The 15,738-nt window shown below is 45.9% G+C and overlaps 1 protein-coding gene across 5 annotated transcripts in view; it reads right to left on the bottom strand.

Moving 5' to 3' along the window:
- MPDZ (multiple PDZ domain crumbs cell polarity complex component) overlaps nucleotides 1–15,738 on the bottom strand; it is a 268,414-nt gene that overhangs the window by 148,512 nt on the left and 104,164 nt on the right. For 4 of the 5 annotated variants that reach the window (XM_075316964.1, XM_075316973.1, XM_075316991.1 and 1 more), the window contains exons 18-20: nucleotides 6,103–6,312; nucleotides 3,199–3,315; nucleotides 220–375 (exon numbers count right to left, since the gene is read on the bottom strand). In XM_075316964.1, the coding sequence (XP_075173079.1) occupies nucleotides 220–375; nucleotides 3,199–3,315; nucleotides 6,103–6,312 (483 nt within the window). The remainder of the gene's footprint in view (nucleotides 1–219; nucleotides 376–3,198; nucleotides 3,316–6,102; nucleotides 6,313–15,738) is intronic. The other variant, XM_075316983.1, reaches the window with a different exon arrangement.

The following is a 15,738-nucleotide window of genomic DNA, read 5'->3' as shown; positions in this document are numbered from 1 at the left end:
TACCATCACTAGCCAAAATGGTGGTGGTCAACCATGAGAATGAAAGTCCTAAACAGCTGAGGTGTCATACAAAGATCTGGTACATAGTACCATTTGACCGGCTGTTAGGACCTTAGTAGGGACAATTGACCTATTCATCAAACCTCTTTCTCTTGTGGATCTTGGAGTTTGTTTTTTCTATTATATATTCAAAAAGTAAATTTGTAGAAGTCTACTTACCTGCATGGAACGATCAGTGAAGTCACTGAGGAGATCATCATTACAGGCACTGCCATGGAGAGCTAACATAGATGCCTGAAGCGAGACATCATTATCAGGTGGAAAGCGAGAGTCTAGACTACATTCTCCTGCCAGGTCAGCATCATTGGCCTCTACCTGCACAGTCACAAGAAGCTCAACATAACTTAAAAGGAATAAACAGCAACTTATTCTTCAAAAACATATTTTCTGCATCTAATGAAAAAGTATAGAGCTTTCGGAAGTGCGATATTCATAAGATACACATACTCAATCAGAGCGGTCTCTAGGAGCGCAACCGCTCTATTAAAGACGACCTGTCACTTGCCATAATTAGGACACTTTACCTGGTGTCGATGCATATGATCATAAATTGGGGGTGGGTAAAAATAAAAAAAAATAAGGCACTCAACAAGCTGTGTGGAAAAAACTCTTCCAATAAAAAAGTGTGCATTACAAGAGTTATTTTTTCTTACAAGTTTCAATTCCTTAGACATGGCTCCACCTCCTTGTATGTCAATTTAGTCTCATCAACCATTGGGGTGTGGCTTCAACTTTTCTCTGTATGTGTTATCTTAAGGACTATGCCCCCCTGGCTGACTAAAATAAATTTACATACTAGGGAGAAAGGCTCATTTTTCAGAAATGGAAAAGAATAGTAAAAAAAATAAAAATTATATAGCAATGGCAAATGACAGATCATATTTAAATCCCAGTCCCACTTTTCAATTATAGAAGCACAAGGAAAAAAAACTCCATAGACGTTTGTATGTTCCTCCATGTTCCATGGTTCCTTCCCACACTCCAAAGACACACTGATAGGGAATTTAGATTGTGATCCCCAATGGGGACAGTGATGATCACGTCTGTAAAGCACTGTGGCAGATGATGGAGCTATGTAAATGAGTAAAATGGATGTGACTGCATTGCTTATGTGACAGAATCATGCTTATATAGCCTCTGTTAAGTCACCAAGCAATCGATTGATGAAAACATAAACGGTAGAGCTTCTTTTGTTAATAACTCCCTATAATTTTTAAAGCTTTTAATATGCCGGATGGCCAAATATGAAGACATATACCATAAATTCATACATAATCCAGAACCTTAAAGAGGACCTGTCAGGTCAAAAATGGCCAGTTTGTAGGCTTATTTTAATCCCGCTGCTCCCATGACTATTCCGCTTTATTTCTTTTTTAAAATCCACTAGTGATGAGAGAGCATTACCATGCTCGGGTGCTCAGTACTCATAACAAGCAGTTAGGTGCTTGGATGGGTGCGACGCGAGTACCCGAGTACAATGGAAGTCAAAGGGAAACCCAAGCATTTTTATGGAAGATTTCCTGGAAAAGTGCTTGAGTTTCTTACTGACTTCCATTATATTCGGGTGCTCAACTCATGCCTATCCGAGCACCCAACTACTATTAAAGTAACGGTAGTGCTCGCTCATCACTAAAATCCACTATAGGATTCTAAATAAATAAATCAAATAAAAAAAATCAATGGATTGTGGCTCTCAGGATTCTTTAAAAGCGTGGCTTTGCGCACACTGCGTTTTTGCAGCGTTTTTGGGTGCAGTTTTTGTCACCAAACTGCATGCATTTCCTTCCCCAGCAAAATCTATGAGATTTCAGTTTTGCTGTGCGCACGTTGCAGCCTTTTTTGGCTGCATCTTTGTGGTGATTTTTTTTGGATGCGTTTTTGCCACGGGTGGTTTTTTTTGGGGGGGCGGGGTGGCAAAAACATGCATTTTTGTGGTAACCACAAAGATGCAGCATGCACACATACCCTTAAGGTTTCAGGTGAAATTATTTTGTGAGCAACACTTCCTTGGGAAGGACCATAACAATTATAACTAGGTACTTATAAAAAGGCTTATATCTCTAGATCTGTAAGGCTATGTGCGCAAGCTGCGTTTTTTTTGCCGCGTTTTTGCTCTAAAAACTGTATGCATCTCCTTCCCCAGCAAAGTCTATGAGATTTTATTTTTGCTGTCCGCACAGTGCAGGTTTTTTTTTTTTGCTGTGTTTTTGTGGTGACCATTTTTGTGGTTTCAATTCTTTTTGTGTTTTTCCCTGCGTTTTTCACCCGTTGAATTGGAGAAAAACGCAGCAAAAAAACGCATCAAACCGCATGCGTTTTCTTGATGCGTTTTTGCCACGGGTGCATTTTTGTGTGTTTTTTTGGGGCCAAAAATGCTGCATCTTTGTGGTCACCAAAAACGCAGCATGCACACATAGCCTAAGGCTATGTGCCCACGCTGCGGATTTACCGCGGATTTTGCCGCGGATTTACCGCGGATTTTCCGAAAATCTGCAGCAGCGGCACTTCCAAGCCATTTCAATGGCATTTTGGAAATGCTGTGTCCATGCTACGGATTTTTCCGCGGCGGATTTGCCGCGGATTTTGATCCGGAAAAATCTGCAGCATGTCAATTATTGTTGCGGATTTTGGTGCGGATTTTGGGTATAGAATGGGGGGAAAAAAAAAAATCCGCATCAAAATCCGCGGCAAATTCGTGGTAATCCGCGGTAAATCCGCGGCAAAAATAATGTGCGGATTTGCCGCGAAAGTCGCGGATTTTCATGCAGAAAAATCCGCAGGTACATTCTACCCTGGACACATAGCCTTAAGGGGATTAAAAAAAGCAAACAAAACAAAAAAAGGATACTCAAGGAAAGAGAGGAATCGAGATAAGTGCATAAACTACTTTTGATCCTGAGACAGGTGCTTTTTAAGAGTCATTTATTAAATCTAGTCTAGTGAAAAGACAAACAATTTCTAATGTTATTTTTTTTAAAGATAGTTTTAGTTTAGAGATTTCTATATTATAGATACAGCACGCAGGGGGGGTTAAAGCCTTCCATGGTGACTTTATTGAAGGATCAACATAAACATAACATTTCATCTTTCTAATCTAATCTATCTACAATATGTTAAAATCCAGTTTCTGGCACTAACCAGAGCTAGTTCGGCATGGAAAATGGGAGCATCAATGGACCCTTCCTCATCATATAAGTGTGCAGTGTAGAAAGCAGAGTCATCCTTAGCAGAGCTATAGCCTTCTTCTGGTGAGAGCTGCAGAAACACCATGAATGGAAAGGACAGCAAGTGGAAAGTTGAGCAAGTTATTAAAGGGAGTTTGGCAGTACAGGCGCTCGGCGCATCAAGGTGTGGTCAAACAATTAGGTGCACCATCCCACCTCTTGCTTTTTATGCTAACACGTGGGAAGGTGCACCTAATTGTTTGGCCCTACCTTGATGCATCGAGCGCCTGTACTTGATGTGATCAGTTTTGTGCTGACAACGGATTTTACGGTTTTGGAATCCCCTAGCTCCCTGCAGCAGGTTGCTAAAACTAAATGTGCTTTTCTTGCCCTCCATGGGTCCAGCACAGAGTCTTCACAGCTGCTCCTGATGTTTGTTATTGCCTGCAGAACTGATGTTACATTGATAGCGCTGCAGCCAATAACCGAGCAGCTTGTGCTGTCTGCTCGAGAAAAGCTCAATGATGGGCTGCAGTGCTGTCAACGTGACATCAGCACTGCAGACAATATCAGAAGCTGGGAGCAAGAGCGGAGATTCAGTGCTGAACCTGGGGATGGTGAGAAGAAACCTTTTTTCCTATTGTTAAACTGCAGACAAGGTAGAAGGATTTTACAAAACCAGAAAACCCCTTTAAGTCATAAGCAATGAGCTACAAAACTTTGTGTCATATTTTGCACAGTATAGCCAGGTAAATATAGGAAATACTAGAGGTTATACATTCTATACAGAATTCGAGGGAGCACAGAGTTATGTCCCACAACACAGGCCACCGCAGGCACAGAAAGTAATGAATTCAGAGCATTGCAAGCATGAATTAAAATGGAACTGTACTGTGCCAAACCTCTTTGCAGGCACATATATTTCAATTACATTTTATATACAGTGGCATGCAAACGTTTGGGCACTCCTTGGTCAAAATGACTAATTGTGAACTGTTATGCAAATTGCAGATTAAATGATCCCTAAAAGCATAAAGTTAAAGATTACACATTTACTTTTTGTTTTAGGCAGAAAAAAATAAATTTTCATCTTCTACATTTTAAAAATTGCAAAAAGAAAAATGGACAAAAGATTGGACACCTTTGGAGCTTTGTGTGCGCAGATAACTTTGACGAAGGTTTGAGACCTAGATAGCATGTTAGGGTTATGGATTGTTCACTATCATCATCATTAGAGAAGGCCAGATGATGCAAATTTCACAGCTTTATAAAAACCCAGCCTTCTCTAACCTTGTGCCAAAAACAGCAGCTATGGGTTTTTCTAAGCAGCTGCCTAGCACTCTGAAAATGAAAATGGTGGAGGCCCACAAAGCACGTGAATGATAAGAAAATAGCAAAGTGTTTTCAAGGTGCCCTTTCCTCAGTTCAAAATGTAATTAAGAAATGGCTGTTAACACAGTGTAGGTCATGATGAGGTCTGGAAGACCAAGCAAAATTTCTGTGAGAGCTGCAAGTAGGATTGCTAAGAAGGCAAATCAGAACCCCTGTGTGACTGTAAAGGACTTTTAGGAAGATTAAGCAGGCTGTGAAGTTGTGGTACATTGTTCTACTTCTACTTTTCAGAGACACCTGCACAAATATGGCCTTCATGGAACAGACATTAGAAGAAAAACTCAGTCATGCATTCTCACCATAAAATTCAGCTTCAGAAATATGCAAAAGAACCTCTAAACAAGCCTGATGTATTTTGGAAACGGTCCTGTGGACTGATGAAGTTAAAATAGAACTCTTTGGCCACAATGATCAAAGGTATGTGTGGAAAAAAAAAAATGGGCACAGAATTTCAGGAAAGGAACATCTCACCAACCATTAAGCATTGGGAGTAGATCAATCATGCTTTGGGGTTGTATTGTAGCCAATGGCATGGGGAACATTTCACGGGTAGAAAGATGAATGGATTGAATGAAATTTCAACAAATTATTGATGGAAACATAACATCATCTGTAAAAAAGCTGAAGTTGAAAAATGGATGGCTTCTAGAAATGGATAATGTTCCTAAACACACGTCAAAATCCACAACAGACTACCTTAAAAGGCGCAAGCAGAAGGTTTTACAATGACTCTCAGTCTCCTGATCTGAACATCATTGAAAATCTGTGGCTAGACCTCAAAAGAGCAGTGCATGCAAGACGAGCCAGGAATCTCCCAGAACTGGAAGACGTCTCCAAGGAAGAGCAGTGCATGCAAGACGTACCAGGAATTGCACAGAACTGTAAGACTTTTCCAAGGAAGAATGGATGAAAATCCCTCAAACAAGAATTTAAAGACTCTTAGCTGGCTTACAAAAAGTGTTTATAAGCTGTTATACTTGCCAAAGGGGGTGCTACTAAGGTACTAATCATACAGGGTGTCCAAAGTTTTGCATTGGTCTATTCTTCCTTTCTGGTTAAGAATGTAAAAGTTGAAAATAAATTATTTATTTTGCTAAAATACAAAGGAAATGTGTCATCTTTAACTTTATGCCTTTTAGGGAACATTTCATCTTCAACTTGCTTAACGATTTGCACTAATTTTGATCAGGGGTGCCCAAACTTTTGCATGCCACTGTATGTGGCACTAGGGAAAAAAAAACAAAAAAAAAACCTTGAAGCAACATTGTCAACTCAACTATTCGTGCATTTTCCCAAGTCGCCAGCACTATGGACAAAGACAGGTGGACTAAGTTACAGTTAGTGAAGTGAATGGGAGTTATGGACACATAGTGTAGCCAGCTTGGCGGTTTCCTTAGTCCTGACCACCCGCAGCCATGAATAATTGAGGGGGATATATCTTTTACATACTGGGTAGGTATAGTATAGTACACAATAATATTCTTACTGGCAGAGGCTTGGCAACTCCAATGTTAACTGTTCCTGCTGGTGCACCCTTAAGTGCCTGCACAGCCTCCTCTAAGCTGGCATGTTCCAAATTGATGTCATTGACAAACATCAGACGATCACCAGGCAAAAGTTGGCCATCTTGTTCTGCGACTCCTCCAGGCACTAAAGATCGGATCACTATCACTGTGCTTGCTGGGTCAATGGGATCCTAAATGAACAATTAAGTGGGTGAATTTGCATGCATGCCATGTCGCTAAGTGCCGGAGAAAAAGCATAAATTAAGTGTAAAAGAAACAATCACAGCGTCTATGCTTCACTTTTATGAACAAAGGGCTGTAGTGAACAAAGTACAACTCTACCCAAGAGAAGAGGAAAGCAGTCATCAATTCAGCGTTTATTAGGAACAGTCCACAGGGAGCGTGAAATCTCCAGATAACAAGATATCGCCACAGCTTTAATTGCTGAAAGCAAATACTTCTGCGTCTGACAAGGCATGACGTCTATGTGCAAAAACATTCTCCTTATTCATAGATCTTTAATTAACAGAGACGGAATGGTAAACCCTTAACGTTTAGGCCAGACAAGTCCTTAAGGTATGGCAAATTTATTGATTTTTTTCCCCTTTCTACATTTTAGGCATATTTTTATTTATGGCCATTGCTGTAAAAAGCAGAATTTTATAAGGGAGAAATTGTATTATTGTTTGGGGTTATATACAAATTAACCTCTCCCGACACATGATGTACTGGGTACGTCATTGATCGTGTCAGGCTAAAGCCTGCCTGCTGCCGCCGGCAGCTGGCAGCGATCGCTGCACGTTAACTGATTTGAACAGCTGTCATGTGCAGCTATCAAGCACGAGTGGATGCACTACCCACTTGTGCCAGTTAACCCCTTACAGCGCGCTGTGAAAATGTCACAGCACGATGTAACAGCAGGCCGTGGTAAGAATTCACTTACCCGGCCCCATCGGGAGTCACATGATGTGATCACATGGATTCGATGGTTGCCTTGGTACAGTACTGACCAAATGTTTGCACACACCTTCTCATTCAAAGAGTTTTTTTTTCTTTCATGACTCTGAAAATTGTAGATTCACATTGAAGGCATCAAAACTATGAATTAACACATGTGGAATGAAATACTTAACAAAAAAGTGTGAAACAACTGAAAATATGTCTTATATTCTTGATTCTTCAAGGTAGCCACCTTTTGCTTTGATTACTGCTTTGCACACTCTTGGCATTCTCTTGATGAGCTTTAAGAAGTAGTCACCGGAAATGGTTTTCCAACAGTCTTGAAGGAGTTCCCAGAGATGCTCAGCACTTGTTGGCCCTTTTGCCTTCACTCTGCGGTCCAGCTCACCCCCAAACCATCTCGATTGGGTTCAGGTCTGGTGACTGAAGACCAGGTCTTCTGGCGTAGCACCCCATCACTCTCCTTCTTAGTCAAATAGCCCTTACACAGCCTGGAGTTGTGTTTGGGGTCATTGTCCTGTTGAAAAATAAATGATAGTCCAACTAAACGCAAACCGGATGGAATAGCACACTGCTACAAGATGCTGTGGTAGCCATGCTGGTTCAGTATGCCTTCAATTTTGAATAAATCCCCAACAGTGTCACCAGCAAAGCACACCCACACCCTCACACCTCCTCCTCCATGCTTCACGGTGGGAACCAGGCATGTAGAGTCCATCCTTTCACCTTTTCTGCGTTGCACAAAGACACAGTGGTTGGATCCAAAGATCTCAAATTTGGATTCATGAGACCAAAGGCACAGATTTCCACTGGTCTAATGTAGATTCCTTGTGTTCTTTAGCCCAAATAAATCTCTTCTGCTTGTTGCCTGTCCTTAGCAGTGGTTTCCTAGCAGCTATTTTACCATGAAGGCCTGCTGCACAAAGTCTCCTCTTAACAGTTGTTCTAGAGATGCGTCTGCTGCTAGAACTCTGTGTGGCATTGACCTGGTCTCTAATCTGAGCTGCTGTTAACCTGCGATTTCTGAGGCTGGTAACTCGGATAAACTTATCCTCCGCAGCAGAGGTGACTCTTGGTCTTCCTTTCCTGGGGCGGTCCTCATGTAAGCCAGTTTCTTTGTAGCGTTTGATGGTTTTTGCCACTGGACTTGGGAACACTTTCAAAGTTTTCCCAATTTTTCGGACTTACTGACCTTCATTTCTTAAAGTAATTAGGGCCACTTGTTTACTTAGCTGCTTTTTTCTTGCCATAATACAAATTCTATCAGTCTATTCAGGACTATGTATATAGGACTATCAGCTATGTATCCACCAGACTTCTGCACAACACAACTAAAGGTCCCAACCCATTTATAAGGCAAGAAATCCCACTTATTAAACCTGACAGGGCACACCTGTGAAGTGAAAATTTTTTCCGGTGACTACCTCTTGAAGCTCATCAAAAGAATGCCAAGAGTGTGCAAAGCAGTAATCAAAGCAAAAGGTGGCTACTTTGAAGAACCTAGAATATAAGACATATTTTCAGTTGTTTCACACTTTTGTTTTTTAAGTATTTCATTCCACATGTGTTTAATTCATAGTGAATCTACAAATTTCAGAGTCATGAAAGAAAAGAAAATTCTTTGAATGAGAAGGTGTGTCCAAACTACTTCAGCAAAGTCTTTCCACTATTGCCTCAGTCTTTGACAGGCCTCAGCGGTGATGTCACAACTATGGTGCATGTGACCACTGCAGCCGGTCACTTGGTCAAGTTATGTAGCGAATCGTAGTATAGAAAATGCATTTATATAATGTCATTACTAATATTTTCATTTGCAACATATCATTTTTGAACACTATGTAGGCTAAAAATTAAAAGACATAAGTGATTATATACTACTTGAATCCTCTCCTAAAGGCCCCGTCACACTAAGCAACATCGCTAGCAACATCGCTGGTAACGAACAACTTTTGTGACGTTGCTAGCGATGTTGCTGTGTGTGACATCCAGCAACAACCTGGCCCCTGCTGTGAGGTCGTTGGTTGTTGCTGAATGTCCTGGGCCATTTTTTAGTTGTTGCTGTCCTGCTGTGAAGCACAGATCGCTGTGTGTGACAGCGAGACAGCAACAACTAATGTGCAGTGAGCAGGAGCCGGCTTCTGCTGAGGCTGGTAACTAATGTAAACATCGGGTAACCAAGAAGCCCTGTCCTTGGTTACCCGATATTTACCTTTGATACCAGACTCCTCCGCTCTCACTGCCTGTGCTGCCGGCTCCTGCTCTGTGCACATGTAGCTGCAGCACACATCAGGCAATTAACCCGATGTGTGCTGTAACTAGGAGAGCAAGGAGCCAGCACTAAGCAGTGTGCGCTGCTCCCTGCTCTGTGCACATTTAGCTGCAGCACACATCGGGTTAATTAACCTGATGTGTGCTGTAACTAGGAGACTGGGGGCTGGTCACTGGTTGCTGGTGAGCTCACCAGCAACTCGTGTAGCCACGCTCCAGCGATCCCTGCCAGGTCAGGTTGCTGGTGGGATCGCTGGAGCGTCGCAGTGTGACAGCTCACCAGCAACCTCCTAGCAACTTACCAGCGATCCCTATCGTTGTTGGGATCGCTGGTAAGTTGCTTAGTGTGACTGGACCTTTAGGGTGCTGGCTAGCCATGGCTCAAGGCCACCTCCTGCTTGATTGCAGAAGCACAAGATCGTTAAGGCAGCAATATCAAAGGACTTTGCTGCTGACCTTCCACATGCATTGCCTGCTGTTAAAAGACTGTGGGCAATTGCTAAAGGGTTAAAGGGGTTTAATGAGATGAGAACACTGAAAGCTATCAATATGGGGACTTAAAGGGAATCTGTCAGCAAGTTTTTGCAATCCAATCTGAGAGCAGCATATCGTAGGGGCAGAGATCCTGAATCCAGTGATGTGTCCCTTACTGGGCTGCCTAGTTTAGTTTTGAGAAAATCACTGTTTAATCAGCAATAGATTATCATTAGAGGACTAATTGGCGTAATGCATATTCGTGAGCTTTGTATAACTGCTAGATCTGCAGCAAAGAAAACATTGATCTTATCAAAATGACAGCAAACAGCTCAGTAAGTGACAAATTGCTGGAATCAGGGCCTCTCCACATTATGCTGCTCTAAGATGAGTGAGAAAAAACCTGGTAACAGAATCCCTTTAACCTTTGGCACCCTAGTCAGTTGACACTTATGTCCCCTGCATCATTTATATAGCACAGCAGCTGGTTTAGAAAAGTGGACATTACGTGTTACTGCTTATAGTCCCATTCACTGACAAGGCCAGGAGAGAGCAGTCCCATTCACTGACAAGACCAGGAGGGAGCAGTCCCATTCACTGACAAGACTAGGAGAGAGCAGTCCCATTCACTGACAAGACCAGGAGAGAGCAGTCCCATTCACTGACAAGACCAGGAGAGCGCATTCCCATTCACTGACAAGACCAGGAGAGAGCAGTCCCATTCACTGACAAGACTAGGAGAGAGCAGTCCCATTCACTGACAAGACCAGGAGAGAGCAGTCCCATTCACTGACAAGACCAGGAGAGAGCAGTCCCATTCACTGACAAGACCAGGAGAGAGCAGTCCCATTCACTGACAAGACCAGGAGAGAGCAGTCCCATTCACTGACAAGACCAGGAGAGAGCAGTCCCATTCACTGACAAGACCAGGAGAGAGCAGTCCCATTCACTGACAAGACCAGGAGAGAGCAGTCCCATTCACTGACAAGACCAGGAGAGAGCAGTCCCATTCACTGACAAGACCAGGAGAGAGCAGTCCCATTCACTGACAAGACCAGGAGAGAGCAGTCCCATTCACTGACAAGACCAGGAGAGACCAGTCCCATTCACTGACAAGACCAGGAGAGCACAGTCCCATTCACTGACAAGACCAGGAGAGCGCAGTCCCATTCACTGACAAGACCAGGAGAGCGCAGTCCCATTCACTGACAAGACCAGGAGAGAGCAGTCCCATTCACTGACAAGACCAGGAGAGAGCAGTCCCATTCACTGACAAGACCAGGAGAGAGCAGTCCCATTCACTGACAAGACCAGAAGAGAGCAGTCCCATTCACTGACAAGACCAGGAGAGAGCGGTCCCATTCACTGACAAAACCAGGAGGGAGCAGTCCCATTCACTGACAAGACTAGGAGAGAGCAGTCCCATTCACTGACAAGACCAGAAGAGAGCAGTCCCATTCACTGGCAAGACCAGAAGAGAGCAGTCCCATTCACTGACGACAAGACCAGGAGAGAGCGGTCCCATTTACTGACAAGACTAGGAGAGAGCAGTCCCATTCACTGACAAGACCAGAAGAGAGCAGTCCCATTCACTGACAAGACCAGAAGAGAGCAGTCCCATTCACTGACAAGACCAGAAGAGAGCAGTCCCATTCACTGACAAGACCAGGAGAGAGCAGTCCCATTCACTGATAAGACCAGGAGGGAGCAGTCCCATTCACTGACAAGACCAGGAGAGAGCAGTCCCATTCACTGACAAGACCAGGAGAGAGCAGTCCCATTCACTGACAAGACCAGGAGAGAGCAGTCCCATTCACTGACAAGACCAGGAGAGAGCAGTCCCATTCACTGACAAGACCAGGAGAGAGCAGTCCCATTCACTGACAAGACTAGGAGAGAGCAGTCCCATTCACTGATAAGACCAGGAGGGAGCAGTCCCATTCACTGACAAGACCAGGAGAGAGCAGTCCCATTCACTGACAAGACCAGGAGAGAGCAGTCCCATTCACTGACAAGACCAGGAGAGAGCAGTCCCATTCACTGACAAGACCAGGAGAGAGCAGTCCCATTCACTGACAAGACCAGGAGAGAGCAGTCCCATTCACTGACAAGACTAGGAGAGAGCAGTCCCATTCACTGATAAGACCAGGAGGGAGCAGTCCCATTCACTGACAAGACCAGGAGAGAGCAGTCCCATTCACTGACAAGACCAGGAGAGAGCAGTCCCATTCACTGACAAGACCAGGAGAGAGCAGTCCCATTCACTGACAAGACCAGGAGAGAGCAGTCCCATTCACTGACAAGACCAGAAAGAAGGGAATTTTGTTACTTACCGTAAATTCCTTTTCTTCTAGCTCCTATTGGGAGACCCAGACGATTGGGTGTATAGCACTGCCTCCGGAGGCCACACAAAGCATTACACTAAAAAGTGTAAGGCCCCTCCCCTTCTGGCTATACACCCCCAGTGGGATCACTGGCTCACCAGTTTTAGTGCAAAAGCAAGAAGGAGGAAAGCCAATAACTGGTTTAAACAAATTCACTCCGAGTAACATCGGAGAACTGAAAAACCGTTCAACATGAGCAACATGTGTACCCGAAACAACCCAAAAATCCCGAAGGACAACAGGGCGGGTGCTGGGTCTCCCAATAGGAGCTAGAAGAAAAGGAATTTACGGTAAGTAACAAAATTCCCTTCTTCTTCGTCGCTCCATTGGGAGACCCAGACGATTGGGACGTCCAAAAGCAGTCCCTGGGTGGGTAAAGAAATACCTCATGTTAGAGCTGCAAGACAGCCCTCCCCTACGAGGAGGCAACTGCCGCCTGCAGGACTCTTCTACCTAGGCTGGCGTCCGCCGAAGCATAGGTATGCACCTGATAATGTTTGGTGAAAGTGTGCAGACTCGACCAGGTAGCTGCCTGGCACACCTGTTGAGCCGTAGCCTGGTGTCGTAATGCCCAGGATGCACCCACGGCTCTGGTAGAATGGGCCTTCAGCCCTGAAGGAACCGGAAGCCCAGCAGAACGGTAGGCTTCAAGAATTGGTTCTTTGATCCATCGAGCCAGGGTGGCCTTAGAAGCCTGCGACCCTTTGCGCTGACCAGCGACAAGGACAAAGAGTGCATCCGAACGGCGCAAGGGCGCCGTGCGGGAAATGTAGATTCTGAGTGCTCTCACCAGATCTAACAAATGTAAATCCTTCTCATACCGATGAACTGCATGAGGACAAAACGAAGGCAAGGAGATATCCTGATTAAGATGAAAAGAGGATACCACCTTCGGGAGAAACTCCTGAATGGGGCGCAGCACTACCTTGTCCTGGTGGAAGACCAGGAAGGGAGTCTTGGATGACAGCGCTGCCAGCTCAGACACTCTCCGAAGAGATGTGACCGCTACCAGAAAAGCCACGTTCTGGGATAGTCTAGAAAGTGAAAACCTCCCTCAGAGGCTCGAAGGGCGGCTTCTGGAGGGCAACTAGTACCCTGTTCAGATCCCATGGATCTAACGGCCGCTTGCACAGGGGAACGATATGGCAAACCCCCTGTAGGAACGTGCGCACCATAGGAAGGCGTGCCAAACGCCTCTGAAAAAAGACGGATAGCGCCGATACCTGACCTTTAAGGGAGCCGAGCGCCAAACCTTTTTCTAACCCAGATAGCAGGAAAGAAAGAAAGGTAGGCAATGCAAATGGCCAGGGAGACACTCCCTGAGCAGAGCACCAGGATAAGAATATCCTCCACGTTCTGTGGTTCTTAGCGGACGTGGGCTTCCTAGCCTGTCTCATGGTGGCAACGACCCCGTGGAATAATCCTGAAGACGCTAGGATCCAGGACTCAATGGCCACACAGTCAGGTTCAGGGCCGCAGAATTCCGATGGAAAAACGGCCCTTGGGACAGTAAGTCTGGTCGGTCTGGTAGTGCCCACGGTTGGCCGACCGTGAGCTGCCACAGATCCGGATACCACGCCCTCCTCGGCCAGTCTGGGGCGACGAGTATGACGCGGCTGCAATCGGATCTGATCTTGTGTAGCACTCTGGGCAAGGGTGCCAGAGGTGGAAACACATAAGGGAGCCGGAACTGCGACCAATCTTGCGCTAGGGCGTCTGCCGCCAGCGCTCTTTGATCGCGAGACCGTGCCATGAAGGTTGGGACCTTGTTGTTGTGCCGGGACGCCATTAGGTCGACGTCCGGCCTTCCCCAGCGGCGACAGATTTCCTGAAAACACGTCCGGGTGAAGGGACCATTCCCCTGCGTCCATGCCCTGGCGACTGAGGAAGTCTGCCTCCCAGTTTTCTACGCCGGGGATGTGAACTGCGGATATGGTGGAGGCCGTGGCATCCACCCACATCAGAATCCGCCGGACTTCCTGGAAGGCTTGCCGACTGCGTGTCCCCCCTTGGTGATTGATGTATGCCACCGCTGTGGAGTTGTCCGATTGAATTCGGATCTGCTTTCTTTCCAGCCACTGCTGGAAGGCTAGTAGGGCAAGATACACTGCTCTGATTACCAGAACAGTGATCTGAAGGGTGGACTCCTGCTGAGTCCACGGACCCTGAGCCCTGTGGTGGAGAAAAACGCTCCCCACCCTGACAGACTCGCGTCTGTCGTGACCACCGCCCAAGACGGTGGTAGGAAGGATCTTCCCTGTGATAATGAGGTGGGAAGAAGCCACCACTGCAGAGAGTCCTTGGCCGTCTGTGAAAGGGATACTTTCCTGTACAGGGATGTCGACTTCCCGTCTCATTGGCGGAGAATGTCCCATTGAAGTGAACGCAGATGAAACTGCGCAAACGGAACCGGCTCCATTGCCGCCACTATCTTCCCGAGGAAGTGCATGAGGCGTCTTAAGAAGTGCGACTGACCTTGAAGGAGAGTCTGCACCCCAGTCTGTAGTGACCGCTGCTTGTCCAGCGGAAGCTTCACTACCGCTGAGAGGGTATGAAACTCCATGCCAAGATACGTTAGTGATTGGGTCGTGACAGGTTTGACTTTGAGAAGTTGATGATCCACCCGAACGTCTGGAGAGTCTCCAGCGCAACATTCAGGCTGAGTTGGCATGCCTCTTGAGAGGGTGCCTTGACAAGTATATCGTCCAAGTAAGGGATCACAGAGTGTCCCTGTGAGTGCAAGACTGCTACCACTGCCGTCATGACCTTGGCGAACACCCGTGGGGCTGTCGCCAGCCCGAATGGCAGAGCTACGAACTGAAGCTGGTCGTTTCCTATCATGAAATGTAGAAAAACATTGGTGCTCTGTAGCAATCGGCACGTGGAGATAAGCATCTTAGATGTCTATTGATGCTAGGAAATTTCCTTGAGACATTGAGGCAATGACGGAGCGGAGGGTATCATCCGGAACCGCCTGGCCTCCACGTGCTTGTTGAGCAGTTTTAGGTCCAGAACGGAACGGAAAGAGCCATCCTTTTTTGGCACCACAACCAGATTGGAGGAAAACCGTGTCTTGTTCCTGAAGAGGAACCGGGATTACCACTCCTTCTGCCTGCAGAAGAGCATCTGCTCGGTGGGGAGGTGGGGACGTTCTGAAGAATCGAGTCGGAGGACGAGAACAGAACTCTGTCCTGTGCACGTGGGAACACTGTCCCTCACCCACCGGTCTGTGACCTGTGGCAGCTAAATGTCGCCAAAGGCGAGCGAGTCTGCCATCAACCGCGGATGCGGAAAGATGAGAGAGCTGAGAGTCATGAGGAGACCGCCTTGGTAGCGGTTCCTCCGGCTGCCTTCCTTGGGCGTGATTGAGCCCGGCCGGCAGCTGAGCCCCTCTGAGGCTTTTCAGCCCTTTTGGACGAGGACAATTGGGACCTGCCCGAGCCTGGGAAGGACCGAAACCTCGGCTGTCCTTCCAGGACAGCATTAATAGGGTAAGTCGCAATGCAGACATTGCGAGTTTACGGACGCCCC

Source organism: Anomaloglossus baeobatrachus, chromosome 1 (genome assembly GCF_048569485.1).
Source record: "Anomaloglossus baeobatrachus isolate aAnoBae1 chromosome 1, aAnoBae1.hap1, whole genome shotgun sequence".
Lineage (NCBI taxonomy): Eukaryota > Metazoa > Chordata > Amphibia > Anura > Aromobatidae > Anomaloglossus > Anomaloglossus baeobatrachus.
The sequence above is the reverse complement of the archived record's forward strand: the minus strand, read 5'-3'. Positions and strand labels throughout refer to the sequence as shown.